This window comes from Euphorbia lathyris, chromosome 2, assembly GCF_963576675.1.
Source record: "Euphorbia lathyris chromosome 2, ddEupLath1.1, whole genome shotgun sequence".
Taxonomy (NCBI): Eukaryota; Viridiplantae; Streptophyta; class Magnoliopsida; order Malpighiales; family Euphorbiaceae; genus Euphorbia; species Euphorbia lathyris.
Window position 1 is genome coordinate 123,967,801 of NC_088911.1, and position 23,043 is coordinate 123,990,843.

At 36.4% G+C, this 23,043-nt stretch overlaps 1 protein-coding gene across 2 annotated transcripts; it reads right to left on the minus strand.

The window, feature by feature from the left end:
• Positions 1-11,270: 11,270 nt before the first annotated feature.
• Positions 11,271-14,484, minus strand: LOC136219795 (protein trichome birefringence-like 11). Of its 2 annotated transcripts, XR_010684278.1 has the most exons (5): positions 13,704-14,484; positions 13,002-13,391; positions 12,377-12,535; positions 11,461-12,068; positions 11,271-11,366 (listed from the first exon to the last, which is right to left on the minus strand). XR_010684278.1 is itself a non-coding variant. In XM_066007337.1 (4 exons), the coding sequence occupies exons 1-4, from the start codon at positions 14,147-14,149 to the stop codon at positions 11,705-11,707; spliced, it is 1,359 nt and encodes a 452-aa protein (XP_065863409.1). In that variant the 5' UTR covers positions 14,150-14,484; the 3' UTR covers positions 11,301-11,704. The 2 variants fall into 2 exon arrangements, 1 of the variants encoding a protein (XP_065863409.1); XM_066007337.1 differs by having other exon boundaries at positions 11,301-12,068.
• Between the last annotated feature and the right edge of the window lie 8,559 nt (positions 14,485-23,043).

The following is a 23,043-nucleotide window of genomic DNA, read 5'->3' on the forward strand; positions in this document are numbered from 1 at the left end:
TTGGAAAACCTATCATACAAAAGACCCTCACGCTCATCAATAAGGCCAAAGGGTGGATCATACTTAGCTTGGAGGCTTTCATCGAACTCGACCTCCGATTCGGCTTCATTCTCGACGACGATCTTAGCTTTTCCTTTCCGACACATATTTCCTGAGGAATAGACCAAAAATGGGAGAGTTAGAAAATATTCTCAAGCTTCAACATAAACCCCCAATAAATCATTCATAGGCATAATCATAGCTTTAGGCACTTAGGGACTAAATCATAAGCATTTGGTCTTCTAAGTGTTTTACCCGAAATTCACAAAATTCATGCAAAATTGGAGATACCCAATGACTAAAACACAAAAAGAATGCAATTCCCAACCTTTTTGACAAGTTTCTAACTATAAATTGAATAGTTGAACTTTGAGCTTAAATGGGGATTTTGCCCAAATTGAGCAATTTCTCCAAATATTCACAAATTAGGAATAAAAATCACACCCAAACTATAGATTAATCATTATGTTAACATAAATTGCAAGGAAATCAAGAATTTAGAAGCAAACAAGACATTAATTTGAGAAAAGGGGAAAGAACCCAAAACTTAGGTTTTCCTTAAATCTCAAAAATTATCACCCTAAGCTAAAATCTAGGCCTACAAACATGTTAGAAATCAAAAATAGGTAAAGATTCATACCTTATATCTTGAATTCGGGTTAGAATGAAGGATTTGGGGGGTTAGGTTTTGAAGAAGCAAAAGAGAAGGAGAAGAGAAGAATGAAAAGAAAAAAATTGTGATAAAAAGAAAAGAAAGAAGAGAGAAGGGAAGAAGAAGGTGGGGAAGGGGATGATGAGTCATCCCCCCCTTTTTTTGTTTTTGTTTTTTTTTTTCTTATTCTTTTTCTTTTCCTTCTTTCATATTTTTTTTTGGCTCGGGATTTTTAAAATCCCGAACAGCCCTTGTCGGCTGAGCCGGCTGGCTCGGCCGACCAACCCGGTGAGTTGGGCAGTGCCCAATTCGCCTAGGCTGGGCGAATTTTTTTTTTTTTTTTTTTGTTTTTATAGAGTGCGGGGGAACAAAGTTTGACAGTAAACACAAACGAGATCAAAATTTAATTAACCAAAAATAATAAAAGGAAATAAGAGCAAAAGATAAAAACGAGAAAAGAAAATGCAGAATCAAATTGTTCAAACTTTGGATTAAAACCGAGGGGAACCCGATTTCTCCCCCTTACTCAATCCTTTCTCAGGATCTTTGGATTCTTCTCCGTTATGCTCGGGAGAGAACCCTGTGGCCTTTCCTGCCTGTCCCTATTAATCTGAGCCACCTGATTGCTCAAGTCCTTGCAGAAGGCTTCGTTGTTGGCAAGCCTAGCTGAGATCTCCTTCAGAAGAGTGATCACTTCGTCAGATTCCTTAGGGTGTTGCATTGGCCCTTGATTTTACTGTTGGTATGGGGGCATGCCAAGCCCTTGCTCTCTATGCTCTTGAACAAATCCGTTAGGAGGTCGGAGCACATTCTGATTTGAATTCCCGTAAGAGAGGTTCGGGTGCTGAGGCCTCCTGTAGTTGCCATTGTTGTTGTAGGAGTTGTAGTTGTTGGGGTTACCGTTGTTGTAATTCTGATTGTATCTTGGTTGCCCCCCAACATAATTTACCATTTCCACCCCATCTCCAGCGAAAGGGCTACCTGCTTGACAATCCTTACCATTATGGTCACCGCCACAGTGCACACAGGTGGGAGGTCGGCTAAGCGTAGCCAACAGTACATCCATCTTCCTACTCAAATCTGCAACAACTGGATTTTGCTCCTGTTCTTCCACAGCAAATACCCGCTGCCTAGTGGGGCCGGCGAGCTTCTGTTCTTGCCACTGCACACTCTTTCTGGCCAGCTCATTGATCATGTCATATGCCTCTGTTGCTGTCTTTCTAAACAAATCTCCACCCGCTGCGGAGTCAACAATGGCTCTGTTGGTGGGTGTCAGTCCGTGATAGAAGACGCTCACTAATTGATGCTTGGGTATGTCATGATGAGGGCACATGCGTAGCATTTTCCTGAATCGAGTCCAAGATGTGTGGAGCGCCTCATGTTCAGGTTGGTGGAAGGATGTGATCTCACCCCTGAGCATTGCTGTTTTTGAGGGAGGGAAGTAGTAGGACAAGAATTCCTTCTCCAACCCTGACCATGTTGTGATTGAACCAGGCTCCAGTGTTCTCAGCCATTCCAAAGCTTGCCCCGTCAGAGAGAATGGAAAAAGTTTCAGTCTAGCAGCATCTTGGGGGACCCCGTTGGTCCTTGCAGTGTCTGCGCACATTAGGAAGCGATCCAGATGATCATTCGGGCTTTCATGTGCTTCTCCTCCAAACAATCCAGTCTGTTGGATCAAGTGAATTATACCAGACTTGATTTCGTATGTGTTTGCCGGAATGTTTGGAGCAGCAATGCCTGACAGATGCTGATGTCGGTGGGGTGCCAGGATCTCACTCATCAGACGAGTGTCGCTCTCTGGTCCGGTGTTCTCATTGTTCCGTTCATTGTCAGTCATCTTGACGGGCTCGATAGGCTCGATGATCTCATCTTGCTTCAGCTTTCCGATCTGTTTGCTCCTGCGAAGAGTACGTTCAAGTTCAGGGTTAAGAGGGACAACCGGTATTTTTGCTGATCTCGTAGGCATACGCTGAGAAAAGATAAATACAGAAATAAATGAAAGCTGAAAGAAAATCATACAAATCATACAGTTTTGTACAAGTATAAGAATGGTACAGATAAACATATACAGACACGTATAGGTGAAGTTGATAGCTACATATTCGTACAAACGAATATACACAAGCGTAAGTATAAATAAGGATGGCTATCATAAATGAGTATATATAAATAAGTGTATGCAAACAAATATAATCGGTATAGGTATGTAGTACAAAGAATCATGATTATAAACAAGTATATATGATATTAACAAGGAAAGTATTCACAAAGAGTGCCTAAACTAACAAGTTGGCCTTTGGTTCGATATTGCAGAAGAAATAAATCCCCGGCAACGGCGCCAAAAACTTGATGCGGCTTCTCACGAAACCTCACTAAGGGATAAGTGTACCCCGTCGTTATCAAGTAATAAATTTCTGGTTTAAGTCCAGGTTATCATCCACAGGATTTATTTCTGCAAGTATCAAGCTACTAAGTCTCGGATGTTATCTAGGCTTAGGGGGTTTTGAGTTTGGTTTTGTTAAATTAATCTACTCCTAGGTTGAATTGTGCTAATCCTAGCTAAATTATCTAATTCTAACTAAGTTATCTAATTCTAGCTAAGTTATTCTAAGCCTAACTAAATTACTCTACCCCTAATTGATCTTTCATTAATGAAACTATTCGAAGGAACATGGAATGATCGATAATAATTAAGATAGATTATCAAGTCTATTGAGTAAAACCTAATCCAAGTCACTTGTATTCAAGGCGATTAACCCTACTTACCCTCCTGAGGTTCCTAGCACGTGATTCCCTAAGGCCGAAACTAGGTCTAAGGCTCAGTAAATTGGCGCTTAATCAACTAAGAGGTCGTCAATCTCCTAGGCTCTGACTAGGTCAGATTCAGCTCGCAATATGTGCCTACTAGAGTTTGGGGCTTTTGAATGAGCTAAACCAATTGAATAAAGCGTAAGACAAGAATTAGACAATAAACATAGAACAAAACAAGAGCTAAATTATTATTAAAGGCGAGATGATTGTCACAAGATACAATAAGACAAGTTCGGCAACTGTATCAAAGAGTACAAACATAGAAAGATGAAAGAAGATACAAAAATCCCTTTCAGGGAACCTGTTTACTCTGCAGCCGGCGACTTGATCTTAAGGACGGACCTTGATAATTCCTCGGTAGAAAGCTTTGAAGGAGCTTCAATGGAGTTTGAGGAAGATGGAGAAGATGGAGAGGAATTACAAGGGGAAAGCTTAAATAATTTACAAAAACGAAAGATCTCTAATTTACAATTGGAAATTCCTATTTATAGACGCGTCTCGGGACTCGTTTTGACCTAATTTCGTGTCCTTGTTGGTGTAGGAAGACGTGGGGCCGAACGTGGCTTTGTGGGGGCAGAATTGGTCTTTTTGACCAATTCCCGCAGGTCTGCTCGCCGAGCAGGAAAGGCTGCTCGCCGAGCAGAATTGCGACGAGCAGCCCCTGCTCGCCGAGCAGGCGCCTGGTGGCCTGCTCGGCGAGCAGGCCTCTGGCGGCCTGCTCGGTGAGCAGGCCACCAGGGGCCTACTCGGCGAGCAGGCATAGCCTGCTCGGTGAGCAGAAATGGCCCGGGGGGCCCTGTTCGCCGAGCGTTTTCACCCGAAGCGCGCTCGATCCGTGCCGGATGACTTCCAAACCCTTTTTCGTCCGAACTTACACCTGCACACTCATAAAAACTCCAGAAAACATTAGTCCAAAAGCCGAATTGATCCGTCAATCGCTTATTTTGAGCAAAACGCTTCGTTTGGTGCGACTTTTGACGGACCAATTAGCTTCAAAAGATAACGGAATTCTAATATGCGTGTTATTTCGGCCGTATTTGCCTAAATTGATCACAAAACGAGCCTAAACGATGAAAAGTAAATAGAATGCTTCCAATTTCTAACTAACTCACACAAAAGCATTTAAATGCGAGAATTGCTCGCTTATTAGCCAAATAAACCTAAAAACCGTACCCAAAGATAGGGGTTTTTGACCCCTATCAAGGATGGAGAAGATTTATTTCTTTATGTATCCGTCACCAGCACGACGATATGCACCGTAATGGTACGGGAAGAGGAAGGGCAACAATATCCGGTGTACTACGTGAGTAAAGTCTTGAAGGACGCAGAACTTTGATATTCGAGGTTAGACAAAATGGCCCTCGCGTTGATAACCACGGCGGCTAGGTTAAAGCCATACTTTCAGGCGCATACTATCATTGTGAGAACTGGAATTCCAATGCGAAAGGTACTACAGAAACCTGACACATCCGGCCGATTAATGGAGTGGTCAATTCGCTTGGGAGAGTTCGATATTCGCTACGAAGGAAGACCAGCTCTAAAAAGTCAAGTACTTGCCGATTTCGTGAATGAGTTCACATGGGATGAAAACGAATGTCCAAAGGCACAAAAAGAAGAGTGGAGTATGTTCACAGATGGGGCATTATCCACAGATGGAGCTGGACTAGGAGTCGTCATCAAGGGTCCGGATGTTATTCACCTGTACTATGCGGCACGGTTAACATTCAAAACTACCAACAATGCCGCGGAGTATGAAGCAATGATATGCGGATTGAAGTTGCTTAATAAACTTATGCCGGAAAGAGTGGTAATCTACAACGACTCTAAACTTATGATAAATCAGATCACAAAAAATTATCTGGTGAAACAGGAGGATCTGGTCAAGTACCATCAGGTTGTCGGCAGATTGACGCAGGAGTTAACACATAAAGGAGTCGTCTGGGAGATGGTGCATGTTCCAAGAGGCCAGAACACAAAGGCTGATGAGTTGGCAAAGGCAGCAGCGAGTAGAGACCCATGGAGTCAGAAGGCATGTAATTTGGAAATAAGATCGTCACCAGCATTCGAAGCCGATCAGATTATGGTCATCGAAGAGCTAGAAGACGATGAAGATTGGCGGATGCCCATCCGCCACTATCTAGAACATGGAGATTTGCCGGTTGATAAAAGTTTAGCTAGAAAGCTACTCGGGCAGTCAGCAAGATACTCAATTCGGGATGGAACTTTATACCGAAAATCATATACATGTCCATGGTTGAAATGTATTAGCCGCAATGAAGGAGACTACGTGCTGTGAGAACTCCATGAAGGAATTTGTGGCGCACATGAAGCATCCGCGGCGTTGGCAAGAAAAGTCAAGTTGATGGGTTATTATTGGCCAAAGGTGGTGGAGGATTCCCAGAAGATGGTAGCGGAATGTCACAGCTGTCAAATCCATGCAAATGAAAAGCATGTTCCCGGAGCCGAACAAGTCACTATAATGACGGCGTGGCCATTCGCGACATGGGGAATCGATATAGTGGGTCCGTTCACAGACACAACAAAGAAAAGGAAGTACTTGATAGTCGCAGTTGACCACTTCAGCAAATGGGTAGAAGCGGAGGCAGTAACCGCTCAAACACCTGAGCGAATGCTCGAGTTCTTACGAGAGAACATTATCATGCGGTTTGGAATCCCACAAACGCTTATAACCGACAATGGCACCCAGTTCAACTGTGTCAAGTTCAAAGCATATTGCGAAAGCATGGGGATCAAGAATCATTTTTCTTCCGTAAATCATCCCCAGTCGAATGGTATGACAGAGGTTACCAACAGGGCCATGATTCAGGGAATCAAGAAGCGACTAGGTGATAAGAAAACAGGTTGGGCGGATGAGATACCTCATATGTTATGGGCATACAGAACCTCTGTAAAAGCAGCAACAGGCGAAAGACCTTTCTCACTGGTTTATGGAGCCGAAGCAGTCCTACCTGTTGAAATCAAGTCGCCTACAGATCGGGTAATTTATTACTGCGACACCTAAAATCCTATCAACATTAGAGATGCATTGGATTCTGTTGAAGAACGAAGGGAAAAAGCTTACATGCGAATGACAGTATATCGCAATAGAATCAAGAAGTATCATGACAGAAGCGTGCGAAAGGTGATAATCAATGAGAGCGACTTGGTCTTGAAAAAAGCAGATAAAATACAGTCCAGAGAAGGTAAAGGAAAATTAGGCGTCAACTGGATCGGGCCTTATAGGGTATCCAAGAAGTTGGGACCATCAACTTTTGAAATAGAAGAAATGGGCGGCAAAAAGCTCCCGCGCACCTGGAATCTAGAGAATCTACGCCTATATAAACAGGCCGAGTAGTTCAGGGAAATGACGAGTACTCTTTTTCCTTTTATGAGTTTTTTCCCACTGGGTTTTCTGATAAAAGGTTTTAATGAGGCTTTGATCCCACACAGTTTAGGTACCCATGTAACAAGAAGTCTTTTTTCTTTATCAATAAAGAGGTTCATTGGTTATAATTATTCAGTATGCTACGGCTGAATGCAGGTCCTTTTCAAACTGCTAATACAAACACATAAATGTGTTGCCTACAAAAGAAAGGCGGATGCATGATTACGCATCATTCGCAAAACCTTATGGTTAACCTTAAACACATAAATGTGTTGCCTACAAAAGAAAGGTGGATGCATGATTACGCATCATTCGCAAAACCTTATGGTTAACCTTATGATTATTTGAAAAATTATAAGGCATAAAATTAAGCGAATAAATGAGTACTCAAAAAATTGCAAAAAGGGTCTGGCCACCCTAATGAAAACAAAACTAACTACGAAAAATTACAAGTATGAAGTCGGCAAGAAGCAAGGGTCGCATACGAAAATAACTGGCATTAAAGCGAAGAAGAATAAAACAATAATTGCGCATATATGTAAAGCGGCGGCAAAGTCGCTCGGTTGATATATATACTGGCAGTTTGTTACATACAACAGTTCGGATATAAATAAAATTATACTACAGTTTCTTCTCCTTCGCCTCTATTGCCCCCTTCGCCTTCAGCGGTTCCTTCATCTTCTCCTATAGGGTGATCTGCTTCAAGCGAATCCCCAACAGTCAAATCAGTAACCGCATCAGAGCGAGGTACCTCTTGTTCAACGTGAGAAACATCTTGTGGTACCCCTCCTTCTACGTTCTGATTTGGGATCTCACAGCTAATTGGAGAGTCATGAAAACTCTGCCAATCTAGGAGAAGTACCTCATCCATATCGGCATCCTCGGCCTCCAACTTGTCCTATTTTTCAGCTAAATCCTTTTCAGGAATGGGAACCTTGGGGCGATTAAGTACATGATCTGGATGTCCATGCTCATAAGCCGCATGAATCCGCTCTCCATACCTATAGATGCGAGCACCATCTTCAGCGGTGATCTCCTCGGCCCTCCTCTTTTGCATCTCCAAAGCTTCCTTGGACGAATTCAGATCATCAATAACCTTCTGAAGCTCATCGGACTTAGCATGGAGGGATTTGAGAGCTTCCTCCTTCTCGCTGATGGCCTTCTGACAAGCACCTTCAAGGGCCTTTACTTTGCCTTCGACATCATCAAAAAGCGACTTCTGAGTCGCCAATTCAGTACCAAGGCTTTCCAGCTCTCTAGCTCATTCAGCATCCCTGCAGAGAGCACCCTCCGCGAAATTGATAATCTGCATATAGGACGATACGTGAATAAAAAAGAGCGAATGGAGACATGCATTTGAGGGATGGAACATGAGTAGAAAGCAATATACCTCTATAGCACGCTTCTCAATCCCCTCCATGGCAGTCGGAAGCGGCACCTGTTCGCGCACACGAGAAGCGGAGGGAAGTCGCCCAAGGACATTGCATATGGAAGAAACAATGTCCCTACATGAAAAGCTCACGGCTTTACCAAAGGTTCTGGTCCACCATCCGCTGATATCAGGAATCGGCTATGGATACACAAGGAGAAGGGTCAGGAGAACAGCGAAAACTGATAAGAGAAAATAAATAACGCAAGAAGAGCGAATAAATTATGATACCTCATGAAATGGGGTACCGCCCTTGGCTTTGGATGGAGTGGATGTAGATGTACCACCGACAGGCAAGGATACGGAGGTATTCTTCTTCCTAGGGCGAGAAGACTCCACATCCATATTACTCTTCCGCTTCCTATTTAAGGGAAGCTCCTCAGAAACAGAAGCGGGGCCCTGTGAAACGGAAGCAATTGTGGGGGAAGCCGCCTCAATAGAAGTCGCCCCCACAGGAGAATTTGCCCCTGCAACAGAAGTTGTTCCCGCCATCCGCTTCTTCCTTCTCGCCAGGGCTTTCGCTTCCCGATCTGCAGCGAGTTGAGATAAAGGATCACCCCTGCAAAGGGTTAAAAGAAATCATCAACTTGGAAATAAGTTAATAGTACCTTGTACAAAAACGCGATAAGGGATATAGACAACGCGATCTCCCTCGCGGTAGGCAATCGCTACTCGGCTTCTTAGCATATGGAATGCCTGATCATATGTCCATACAAAAGGAGGGGTACTCTTCAAGAACTTTATAATAGCGGATTCTTCCTGACTGGGGTAACCAAAGTTCAAACTCTTTACATTGGGTCGGCCCCAGCAGCGAAGAAAGTTTGGATTCCCTTCATGGAACTTAATGAAGAAATAGGACTTATCCCACTCACGGATTTTGTTCGACTTCTCATCAAAGCCGTAGTAACCGCTCTGTCGGATGAAAGTAAAATACTCCCCCGAACTCTTGAAATGATGAAGCTTAGAGAAAATCTTGAGCGAGAGGGGAACCTCCAGACAATCCGCTAGAAACTTATCTAGGGTTAAGTCGGCCCATCCATTAGGATGCAGTTGTCCAAGTGCGATTCCATAACCACCAAGGATGGAAGCAATCTCATCCGCCAGCGGATACGTGAAACCGCAGATAATCTGGGCGACAAAAATGGTAAAGTACCCCTTTGGGTAGTCGCCAGGCCCTCTATTTTCCCCGGGAATGCTTGTCTCCAGGCCTTGAAGCCAAGGATACTGCTCCCGCAAGTCGTCAATCGTCTCGCGGCAAACTAAGCTTCCGGACCTATCCTTTTTCGGTAATAAACGGGGAGTTGGGACAAGTGGTGGAATCAACTTCTTGGGGTCGAAACCTAGGCCCTCATCAGTTGTATTCGCCAAATGGAGAAAATCGGCGGGATGAGAGTCCGACCTAGGAGAGCTAGTTGAAACTTCATCAACCATCTCCTCGACCTCGTGAGACACCTCGCGATCGTAATGTTCGTCGAAAGGTGCGAAATCAAGTTCAGGGTTCGACATATCAGGGAGGGGAACGAACAGAAATAAGAAATAGTTGAACGAGCTACAAGTTACAGAAGGGGAAAACTTACATGTGAGAAAGAATACAGAGAGGAACGAACGCAAAGATGTTGACGCCGGAGAGGAAATGACGGAGAACGAAGGAACCACTTTCGAATTTTGAATATCCAGACAAAGACGAAGAGTTGCCTATAACATATGAAAAGACCCTAAAGGGCTCTTGCCAAACTAAGGGGGAGGCATGTGATGATCCGCGAAGCCAAACCGGGCCGAATCATAAACACGGGCCCAACCTATACTTAGGCCCATGGTTCAAGATCAAATGGGCTCCTAATAAAGGAAGCGGGTAAAGTGGATAACCGCCCCGAAATCCTAACAGGGCATTAAACCCCCACTCAAACAAACGAAACCACGTTGGTGGCCACGTAAGGGACGTGGCATAGAAAGAGTAACCGCCCTCGGCGGTTACCTAGAGATACTTATAAAAGAGACATGAAAGCAAATGGGGATGTAGGTTGACATTTTTCCCCTCAATACTATTATCAATCTACTAGCCTTCCACATAAAACTGACTTGATCGTCGGAGAGTTTTCCCGGAGATCCTGTCTCCGGTTTTGTTTCGCAGGTAACTACGACGAGGACCATCGAATTAAATCCGACAAGTTATCAACGCCTGATACACATGCGTGATTGTTGTAAACAGATGGATCCTTAAGTGGAGGCTCCACATGTTCCCTTTCCCCGAGTGTTGGTTCGGATCTCTTAAGTGCTCTGCGATGAGTTTATATTCGCCTGATATGAGTTAATAAAGGAATAGAATGGAAGAAGAAGAGACTAACTCGTCATATACTCTTTAAGTGGATCCTAATCTAATTTAAATTTTCTACATACGCTAGGATTCAAACTCGATATCTCTAACTTAAACGACTTGAGACCCTTAACCACTTCAAGTCAACCATAATAGGTTAACAAGATAATATTTTAATAAACATATTATTACCATAATTTAATAGTTTGACTACCAAAATAATAAGTTAACAGTCATTTGACTATTGATTAATAAATTGATCATATTGACAAGTACAATAATCATGGATTGATATTTAAGTCTAATAAGGTCCTTTCTACTTATTGTAAGACATGGACCACAAAATGAGGCCTCATCATATTGATGAAAATGCTTCAAATAAATTATTCCATTTAGATCCAAGGGAACAGTGCACTCAATATCTTTGAATAATCTCCCAAACTTCCTATTTTCTTATCCTATATTTTATTCATTTTTTTTTTAAATACGGATCTAGCCTAATGGGAATTCCAACCAGGTTGACATCCCGAAAAGGTAAAATATCAAATATATAAATGAAGAGATGAAAAAAGTATGAAACCAGTACAAAGAATGTTTTAAGAAAATCTAAATATATCCCTACCAAGGGCATTATCTCTAGCAAGAAGGGAGCAGAAGCCTGGAAGGGTATTACACATTTGTAAATCTGAAGCCAGACGTCCGTAATTAGCAAGAGCATCCGCCACTTGATTTTACACTGTATATATGATAAAAAAAAATGCTAATTACATTTCCTCCAAGAAATTACAAGATTGTAATTAATATATATATAAAATAAAAAAGAATCATACATTTTCTATTTTCTACAGTTGCCTATTTTTGTTCCAAAAACCTTCTCAATCTTTCAGCAGTTCTCCTGCTTTGATGAAGGGCAATAATCCAATTGTGAGTCTGATCTCTCTGTTAATAAAAATTTAGCGCCGCCTTTTCCGACGATTTTATGGAAACTATAACAGAATTTAATGTACATGTTTTTCTTTTGATCCCCTATCAGTTGTAACCATCTTCTGTGCTGGAGAATAAACAAGAGCTAAATCAAGACTGTGCTATGTATGAAGATAAGTTATACGTCTTTCGAGATTCATGCTTCAAGAACAGAGCGTAGAGGAGCTCATTCCATGAGTCAGGCACTCCAGGCAGGCACCAATGGCTGCAGTCTTGCCGACGTAACGATGCTGTGTGTGAGTGCATATAGTACAGAGACGAATGCCCGTCTTTTCGTTGCGCTGTCATATGAGTTATATTCAATATATCAAATTTTCTTGTCTGGTTTGAGTAAGCTGATAAAACATCAGTTGCTATTTTGTAATGAGTCCATATTTCTGATGGTACTAATGAGAATCCGAGCTCTGGCAAACTCTCAAAGTGACAGGTTCCCCCGGTTCTCCAATCTCCGCCTCTGCAGATTACAGGTTATTTAAATGAGAAGCGTAAAAGTTTCGGAAATAATCAATTGATCATCTAATGTCTAGTCCATTTCCCCCAACTCTCACTGTGTCTAACTTTTAAGCTCAAACAGTTGACAAACAAAATCATTTTTCATAAGGCTGTGCAAATAGGAACTCAAGGGAAAGGCCACGAATTCCGAATTTCAGCTGTTCTAGATGAACACCGGCACAAGTTAAGAACTCAGACAAGATTGAATTCACCACTATAATAAACTTCTTTAGCAGTCATGAAAATTTACTGTATGGTATAGAAACATACCTGAAATGCACAGGGGCGAATGTACGGAAGAAAACTTGGGTTTTGCTTGTATTCACTTCGTTCTGTATCCACCGAACCACTGTTTCGATGGACCTCTTGTACGCTTCTCCAACACTCATCTTGAATTTCACCTCTGACCCTTCTTGAAAGTAAGTACCTCTGAAAATTAAATTGGGAAGCTATAGTCAGTTAAATCTGAGAGAAATCAACTATAAGTATGAAGTTGTTCTGCAGTTTCTACCATATATATCTACTTACTGCAAAAGACTTGAACAAAAAGGCCACTGATTGAACAAAGACACAAATTTACAATCTGAATTAGAACGAAACGACGATCCATTTTTGTCGAATTTTCCATTTGAAAGAACACAAGCAATCCATCCACCAACACAAACTCAAAAATCAAAGGCATTCAAGTAGTAGCATTTTCACATGTTGAACTCACTAAACATTTGGCTTTCAAATTCTTTAATAGAATACGAACATCTTAATCGAAGGAGAAATCAGATCGAATTCAAACATTCACTCATGAATTGATTGAATTCAAGTATATTCCTCAAATGAAACAGTATAAGAAAACACAAAAATGGAAGTTCATTAGAAAAGGAAGGGTAAGTTTACTTACCCTCTAATGGTTTTCTCATGATTATACCAATGACCCATGTTGAGAACCACTATGTCAGCACTTCTCCATTTGCCAGAATTCCAATCCATTTTATCCAATTTCAGAGTCATTCTAACCTCTTTCGGAACACCAGCAGGCGGCCGACTCTGCAATACAAGAAACGGAGCCCTATAGTACTCCACAGTGCAGTTATAATCCTTAAATTTGAATACCAAAAACCCCTTATGTTTGGTAATTGGACTTCCATTCACTTCATAAATTGAATCCTTATTAGTAACAGCAGAAGATAGCATACACATAAGGGACTCCCATTGGTTTCTTCCAATTGAATCTCCAGCAAACACTACCCTTTTGTTTCGTAGCTTCTCCAACATCATTTTAGCATCAAATCTGTTCATACATAGAAGAATAAAACAGAAATTTCAGATAAATTAAAAATTAAAAACAGATATTGATTGGTTGTCATATATGGAATAAATTAAGAAAAGCTTAACGGTTACTCATCCAACAAACAGAAAAGTTCAAAACCCCCAAATTGATTGCTTGGAAATTCCAAAAAGTATCGTTTTTTTAATCATCAATGCTTTGCCTTGGCATCTCAAGTTTAATGGTGACAATTAATGAAACAAAAATCTTCAAATTTTCCTGCACTTTCCCATTAAACAAACAAAACCAAAGATGGAATAGGAGATTAATAAACACCTAGGCAAGTTGCAGAGCTTGGGTTGCCATCTCCACTTGGTGTAGAACAAGTCAGGCCTGCCATTTTCAGAGCACCTGAAGCCTTCATCCAAAAAGCTGCAATCTTTCGACTGGTACAACGGATAATTCTCATCCCAAACCCATTCGCCGTCAAACAAGTCACACCCATCACCCTTTTCACCCAAGAAATCGACTCTTCTATTTAAACCAGAGCCATTAAACTGCAGCCACATAAACCTCTGTGATTTACCAGGAACAGCATACCCTTTAGTGACCACAGCTCTTAAATGCAAGTAAAAGAAGCAGCAAATCACACAAACAGAAACCAAAAAGAATCCCAAGACCCCAACAGAGGGTTCAAAGAATCTATAACGCTTGAATTTCTTGAAAATTTCAAAGAATTGCAGAGCTTCATAGTCTTGCTGAGATTGGGGGCTCTTAGACATTTTAAGTAAAGAAACAATTTTGAAATCTGGGTACAGAGATTGAAAGGAAAACAGAATTGAGAGTAAAATATATATGGTGGAGTTGATTGAATTGTTTATAAACTTGTTTGCTTGGTAGGTCAGTTAAGAGAGTTCATGGGGGGGCTATGGGTGCTGAGGAAGCAAGGAAGCACTCATGACAGAGTAATCAATTACCAGTACTACCATAAAAGGGAGATTCTCTTTCCTCTGTGTTATCCGTTAATGGTACTTTACAGTTTATTTGAAAATAGGAGGAAGAGAAAGAGAGGTTTGCGGTTTTGGTGTTAGCGAAAAAAGTGTGCACTCAAATCCAGATACCTGACGATTGCTACTTGCTAAGCTCTTATAATAAGGGATTACAAGTGATTTGTTGTTTTAGGACTTGTAATTGAAGGTTAATTTGAACTTAAAAGAACTTCTAATGGTTTAAGTTAAGTATGGAATTCCATTCCTAATATATATAGAAAACCTTATAAGATAAATTATCTATGAAGTGTTTAATTAATTGGTCGAATTGATTATTGAGATGCAGAAGAAGACATTGTCTTCATTATATTAAAAATTAAAAATTAGTTTTGTGAGGTTTCAAAAAAAAAAAAAATTAGTTTTGTGAAATATTTACAAAGACTAATTGAGGGAGACACAAATATATATTTTAGAGGTCCATAATCATTTATATCTATTTTAAAATATTATTTTTAGTAATGTTAATCTTTTCTTTAAAAAAAATTTGTCAATTTTTTAAGTTTAAATATATTTTTAACATAAAAAAAAAGTGATGTTATTATACAAGCTAAAAATATATATATATATATATATATATTTTTTTTTTTTGTTGTGATAGTTTGTCTGATTTCTTAGTTCGAGACTGACCAGACACTTTTTAGGTGGATAAATTAAAACTTCCTACGTAAACAAGTATTCGAACTCGATATCTAATTTAAGCGACTTGAAGCCCTTTACTACTCAATCCCACCTTAATTGGTAAAAAAATTAGTTATTTAATTTATTAATAATAATTACAATAATGTTCATCTAGATCTTAAGTGATTAAATAAATTTGATAACTCATCCTTAGATATAAATTTATTAAGATCTTAGGATAAAGACTAACACTAATATATTATAAAATTGCTCTACGAAATTGAATCTCGTAATAAATCAATTGTGGAGTTTCTAAAGAATGGTCATCTTTTACAATTATCTGAGTTGCTATTATGATTTTTTTTATAAGTACCAGTTTAACAAAACGTAAAAATATATGATTTTTTTTTTTACTTTATCATACTTTGGAGCTGATTCGAAATGATTTTTTTTTTAATAAATACAAAGTTTTTTTCTATAAAAAACTCTAGATTATAAAATAATTAATTAATACATCATCACAAAATCTTTAATATTTTTTCTTAGAAAAATATATTTTTAATATTTAAAATTTAATTAAACAAAGGTCCATATTCGATTATTTCATATTTAATTTGGCATACTGATAACTATGAATTTCTTTTATTATCTATGACAAATTATAGTTGACTTTATAAAAATATAAAGAATTTTACCACAATTCTCTCAATATAACCAAATCATTGACATAGTTGAAGTACAATTATTGAATTATAGTTGAAGCATTAATTAAATAAGAGCATATTAGAAAAGGAAATAAATAAAAAAAGGAAAACGAAATAGAAAACTGGAAGAGATAGAAAGTGGGGCGAGTTAGAAGTGAGCCGTGGGTTAGTGATTTAACGAGTCACCCACTTTGCCTTTCATCTCGAATCAAATTCAAATCAAATTTACCAATATATATATATATATATATAGGTGTCCGCTATCCTCACTTCCTTTAAAAATAAAGTAAATTTATTTTGTTTCAATAACGAATAGTATTGCGACATGTGTCAAATTAATTTAAAATAAATTAAATTATATTAAAAGTTAACCTGTTATTACAGGTTACCACTAAATAGGGAAAATTAAAGTTACACAAGGTAGAATATAATTCTATCCACCAAACTACTTTACGGAAATTGACACTACTTTACGGAAAATCTAAAAAAACCTTTACAAATTTCCGTAACATTTCTATAATTTTCCGCAAATTAATTATTTTTTGTTAAATTATTAATAAAAAATAATTTTAATTATATCCACCAAACCACTTTACGAAAATTAACACTACTTTACGGAAAATCTAAAAAACCTTTACAAATTTCTGTAACATTTCTATAATTTTCCGTAAATTAATTATTTTTTGTTAAATTATTAATAAAAAAATAATTTTAATTATATCCACCAAACCACTTTACGAAAATTAACACTACTTTACGAAAAATCTATAAAACCTTTACAAATTTCTGTAACATTTATATAATTCTACGAAAATTAATTATTTTTGGTAAATTATTAATAAAAAATAATTTTAATTCTATCCACCAAACCACTTTATGAAAATTGACACTACTTTACGGAAAATCTATAAAACCTTTACAAATTTCTGTAACATTTGTATAATTCTACGAAAATTAATTATTTTTGATAAATTATTAATAAAAAATAATTTTAATTCTATTCACCAAACAACTTTACGTAAATTGACACTACTTTACGGAAAATCTATAAAACATTTACAAATTTCCGTAACATTTCTATAATTTTATGTAAATTAATTATTTTTTGTTAAATTATTAATAAAAAAATAATTTTAATTCTATCCACCAAATCACTTTACGAAAATTGACACTACTTTACGGAAAATCTATAAAACATTTACAAATTTCCGTAACATTTTTATAATTTTACGTAACTGACCCCCGAATTTAGATTTGTGATAATTTATCCCCCACCTTGCTTATTTTAAAGGGTTAAGGTGCAAAAATACCCCTAACTTTTTAGATTAGGAGCAATTTTACCCCTAACGTCTAAAATGGTGCAATTTTACCCTAACCTTAGAAGCCAGGAGCAATTTTACCCCTAACGTTAATAAATTGGATTAATTTCAGACACTATTATAAAACACATATATTTTTATTTCTTATTCTGCACCAATTGTATAACAATTCGTTTTTAAAAAAGAGATTTCATATTTTTTATAATTTAATAATAGAATTGGAGATTAATATTTATAAATTCGGTGATTTTTTTGATTTTTTTTGTCTAGTTCGTACAAAAAGACAGTATATTTCTTTATTTTTTTTCACATCCCAACATATGCTTGAGATCTGTTACTGATAAAATGATGCACATGTAAAATATAAATGACAAAATTCATGATCGAGAAGACAGTTTGATCAATTATTTCTCAAATTGAACCAATTTATCAATGTTAGGGGTAAAATTGCTCCTGGCTTCTAATGTTAAGGGTAAAATTGCACCATTTTAGACGTTAGGGGTAAAATTGATCCTGGCCCAAAACGTTAGGGGTATTTTTGCACCTTAATCCCATTTTAAACAAATAACTCATCAAATTGCTCAAGTGGAATAAATAACTCCTCAAGTTGCTTATTTAGAACAAATAACTCCTAAACCCTGAAAAACATTCAACATAATATTACATCAGAAATAAAAGATTTCAAAATATCGGTTGCTACATCTAACTAATCTACTGATACATTAACGAAAGCGCAAAAAAAACTTCCGAAAATTTAATTTACGTAAAATTGTTCAAATGTTATGGAAATTTGTAAAGATTTTATGGATTTTACGTCAAGTGTTGCAATTACTTAAAATAGTTTAGTGGATAGAATTAAAATTATTTTTATTAATATTTTATGAAAAAATAATTGCTTTACGTAAAATTGTACTAATGTACAGAAATTTGTAAAGGTTTTATAGATTTTCCGTAAAGTAGTGTCAATTTTCATAAAGTGGTTTGGTGGATAGAATTAAAATTATTTTTGATTAATAATTTAACAAAAAATAATTAATTTACGTAAAATTATAGAAATGTTACGGAAATTTGTAAAGGTTTTATAGATTTTCCGTAAAGTAGTATCAATTTACGTAAATGGTTTGGTGGATAGAATTAAAATTATTTTTTATTAATAATTTATAAAAATAATTATTTTACGTAAAATTATACAAATATTATGGAAATTTGTAAAGATTTTATAGATTTTCGGTAAAGTAGTGTCAATTTACGTAAAGTGGTTTGGTGGATAGAATTAAAATTATTTTTTTATTAATAATTTAACAAAAAATAATTAATTTACGGAAAATTATAGAAATGTTACGGAAATTTGTAAAGGTTTTTTAGATTTTCCGTAAAGTAGTGTTAATTTTCATAAAGTGGTTTGGTGGATATAATTAAAATTATTTTTTATTAATAATTTAACAAAAAATAATTAATTTACGGAAAATTATAGAAATATTACGGAAATTTGTAAAGGTTTTTTAGATTTTCCGTAAAGTAGTGTCAATTTCCGTAAAGTAGTTTGGTGGATAGAATTATATTCTACCTTGTGTAACTTTACGGAAAAATTGATGCGTGACAACCCAAGAATCCCGAAAATGGATGATTACGAGTTGGAAAAATTGGACGATTTTGTATTTTTCGGCAAAAATTTGAAATTCTAAAAATAATTGATGAGTTACAACCCCAGAACTCCGGAAATGGATGATTATTCATTACAAAAAATTGGATGAATTTGCAATTTTCGACTATAATTAAAAATTAAGACTTGACATAATTATAAATAGTTTTCCAAATGTGAATTTATATGTAAATTTCTCATAAAATTAAGTAGAGGTAAATTTGATCAATTAAAATTAGTAACATGGTTACGGAAACGCAACAAATATTGATGGCCTATTTCTTAATAGGGATAGGTCCATTCATAAGTTAATTGATTATTTACATTTTCTAATTTAAATTTTATTCTAAAATATATAATTAAATTGATTTGGAAAATTTTAAGAAAACTATAGTTTTCTAGCATATAAATTTTTTTTTGTTAACTATACTAATTAAGGTTGACTTGAATGATGAACGGTTTTATGTTGCTTAAGTTAAATTTCGAATCCTAGCGTACACAACAAGTTTTAATTGAGAAATGATTCACTTAAAGAGTGTTCGACGATCATCGAACCAACAAATCGGATAAGCTATCCAATTGTTTTTAAAAAGCATGAAACATCTTCAATTCGTCATTTTAATGCCAAGAAATTTGACATTAAATTTTACTATACACCCGTCCAATCAAATCATGCAACTCGTACATGTTTATTTCTTAATGTCAATCATCTCCTATAAAATTGCTATTCATTCCTTTTTTGGTCAAGTTATTATACACACAGTGTATAGTAAAATTTTCTTATGCCTCAGGTAAGGCGTATATTAATTCCATATAGTTTGTCTTTTTCAATTTTATATTATCCTAGAAAAACCGTAGCGCTATATTATCCTAGAAAAACCCTAGCGCTGCTCTCGCCTCTCTTTCTCTCTTTTCTCCTCACCATTTTTGCCTCTCATTTGATCTGTCATCTCCTCGCTAACTTAGATTTGCCATTTCCTCACTATCTAGCAGTAGTATCATTTGATATAGTCCCTTTCCACCAATGTTGTAACCCTCAATCCTCCGTCTTACTTGGCTGCTTCATTTTCCTTCTTTGCTGACGTGAAACTTCAGATTGTTACTATCTACTTTGAGGAGGTTACTTCTCCCTCCTACCATTGATTTGGTTTCCTTATTTTTTTCTTTATTTGTAAATTTTATTTTATTTAGAGTTTATATATTTTGCCGGATCTCTTAATCCTTATGAACTACATCTATTCTTTATAATATTTTCATTTATGCCATTTTCAAATTTAGTAAGAGCGGAAACGGTAGATCTTGTCCGTAAATCACTAAATTTACGTGGTTGTAAAAGAAAGATCTTAGATTTGAATGTTCGGAAAAAGGTAAATGATAAAGATAGGATTGCAAATGTTTCTCTCCGGAATTGGATTTACGAGGATCTCAGAAGGTCCATTATCATGATATTGTAATCAATTAGTAACTTATAAAACTAATCAAAGTTTTTAAAAAATAAATAAAAGCAGACTCTACGTAATCTTGAAGGTGCTATGGATTGCTCTTTTGACTCCAATTTCAATGGTTTAATGGCATTATGAGAAAGAAGGTGCCATTGGGTTATTATTATAAATTATAATGGTGTTGTTATTATTCCGATTTTGACATAGACATGTCGATAACTTAGAAATGATATTCCTTAATTATCATCTCCACATCAACTGCAATATACTATTTTAGCTTGTCTAAATTATTACACAATTATTAGGCAGCTTAACTTACTGTATATAGTAAGTCGCGAAGCTGGGACCGAAAATTTGGGAGCTCGATTATATGTAGAAAAAAATGAATAACGACACGAGATTTTAATTTGTATTGAAAATGTATTTATATAGGTTTAATGTATATTTATACTTTTAAACTTAGCAAGTTTTACCTATTGGCACCCTGAACTTTTTAAATAACCCATCACACATTTATAGTTGGCTTTAAAAACCTATCACACACTTACAGTTGGCATTAAAACCTATCACACACCTAAAGTTGGCTCATTCAGACATATTTCACACAAAATCGTTGATCTGTCATCTTTGATAGACGAGGTTGCATTTGAGTGTTATAGAAAAAAGAAAAGCGTATTAGTTCGTTCTGTATGTTACCTCATATGTCAAAGATGACAGATCAATGATTATGTGTGCATGATGTCCGAATGAGTCAACTTTAAGTGTGTGATAGGTTTTTAATGTCAACTATAGGTGTGTAATAGGTTTTTAAAGCCAATTATAAGTGTATAATAGGTTATTTAAAAAGTTTAAGGTGTCAATAGACAAAACTTGCCAAGTTTAATGGTATAAATATACATTAAACCTACTACAGAAGATAGTAATCCTGCGTAGTTTATTAGTCATTATCATGTTTGATTGTATGTTATAATTTTATTATAATGGATTGAAAAATCCATGAACTGAATAACGGTACAGTACAGTTCATGTAAAGAATAGATAAAACTGTTTAGTATGGAGAAAATGTTGTTAAAAAAATTAATAATTACAAGCCAAACATTACCTTTCTTAAAATATGTAAGCAAGAAAGATATAGGAGGATCCAAACACATCACATGACATGTTTGATGCGTTGAAAACTGAAAGTCATTTTCATAATGGGATTAAAAAGAAATTAAGGGAGAAGAATGTGCAATAGGTTTTTGGTTGGACACTTTTTTGTCTTCAAATCCCAATATAGCACGTTTAGCTTAGGTGTATCAAATTCTGATTTGATTGACAACAAAGCAACACGAGTCATCGATCATATTGCAAAACCTCGTAACAACGAAACAAACAACTACTTGCTTGTATAAATCTATCAATACTGCCTAACATACTAGGAAAGTCAAGCTGCTCAGCAGATACCATTAACCTTGCAATATCATTATCATTAGGTCGTCTCGAGTATTCATTGCTAAATACTTCATCGACTCATTTCACAAATCTTCGAAGAGTCTCTATTGCTGTCCTTTCGCCGATTCTAAAATAATCATCCACATCATCCGTAGGTGTACCATATGCAAGCATTCTCATTGCAGCAGTTATTTTTTTTTAAGTGATGATAAGCCAAGAACTCCTACAACATTAGCTTTTTGAACAAAATATCAATCATGTGTGCTTCCATAGTTGTTTGGGTTCCTGGAAATAATGAGTGACGCATTCAAAACCTCTTATGAAAAAATGACTCGGGATATGTAGGATTGTTGAAGAAATAATCGCGAAAAAGTCTATCATGACCTTCGACTCTATTATGATCAATTATGCGATGATGCATTACTAATCCACCATGGTATGTTTCATGATTTTGACACCCACGTCGATAGCGTTCCACAATAGCTATAGCAATATTCGTTTGTTGTTTCATCTTGTTCCTCTTCCACATCAAGCATTTCAATCATTATTCGTATGTTGTTAGACATGTCAACTTGTATTAGAATGACTCAAATTAGAGAAGTGATAGTTTAATTGTTTCACCATATATACCATCTATTTATAAAATAAAAATATAGCCGTTGTAATATTGACCGTTAAAATATAGCCGTTAGAATAAAACATTTAAAAATAATCTAATTAAATTTTTATAAATAAAATAATAAATAGAGAGTGAGATAACTAGTAGTGTTGGAGCATACACATATCAAGAAAGTTAAATTTAACTTTATAATATTTTGGAGAGCCATTTAACTAGTGATATTGGAGATGCTCTAACAACACACTTTGTCTATCAGTCTTTTTAAACATGTTCAAGAGGCGACTGATGTATTAAGCTTAGGAAATATTAAGAATTTACCGAACCAATATGTGATTAACATTGATCTATTTCTAAAAACACATTTATTTTGGAAAAAGAGTTTCCAAATTCTAAAAAATATGAATTCCCAAATTTCTATAGTTTTTGGTGCAACATTAATTTGCAGTTCTTCAGCTGCGTACAGTAATAACAATGAAATAGATAAGAATACAAAAGCCAATAAAAAAAAGTTAATAATGTGGGTAGAAGCAACTGTTGATATTAACCAAAACTGGTCTACTTCTCCTACCAGACAGACACACAACCCTCCTCTCATTCTCTCAAGTTCCTCTAATAAATCTCTTTGTTCAAATGAAAAAATAGAAGTGAGATGGATAAATGAAGTAGAAGCTAAACATTCGCCAGTTAACAAATCCATAAATAGATGGATTTGGATGGAAATTTCAGAGTAAGCTCTGAATTCCTCCCCTACACTATCTAGGGGGAAAACAACATTTGCCAGTGATGAAACATCATCATAAGCTTCATTTTCCGGGGATCTAAAACCTCATGCTTAAATTCAGAACTTGC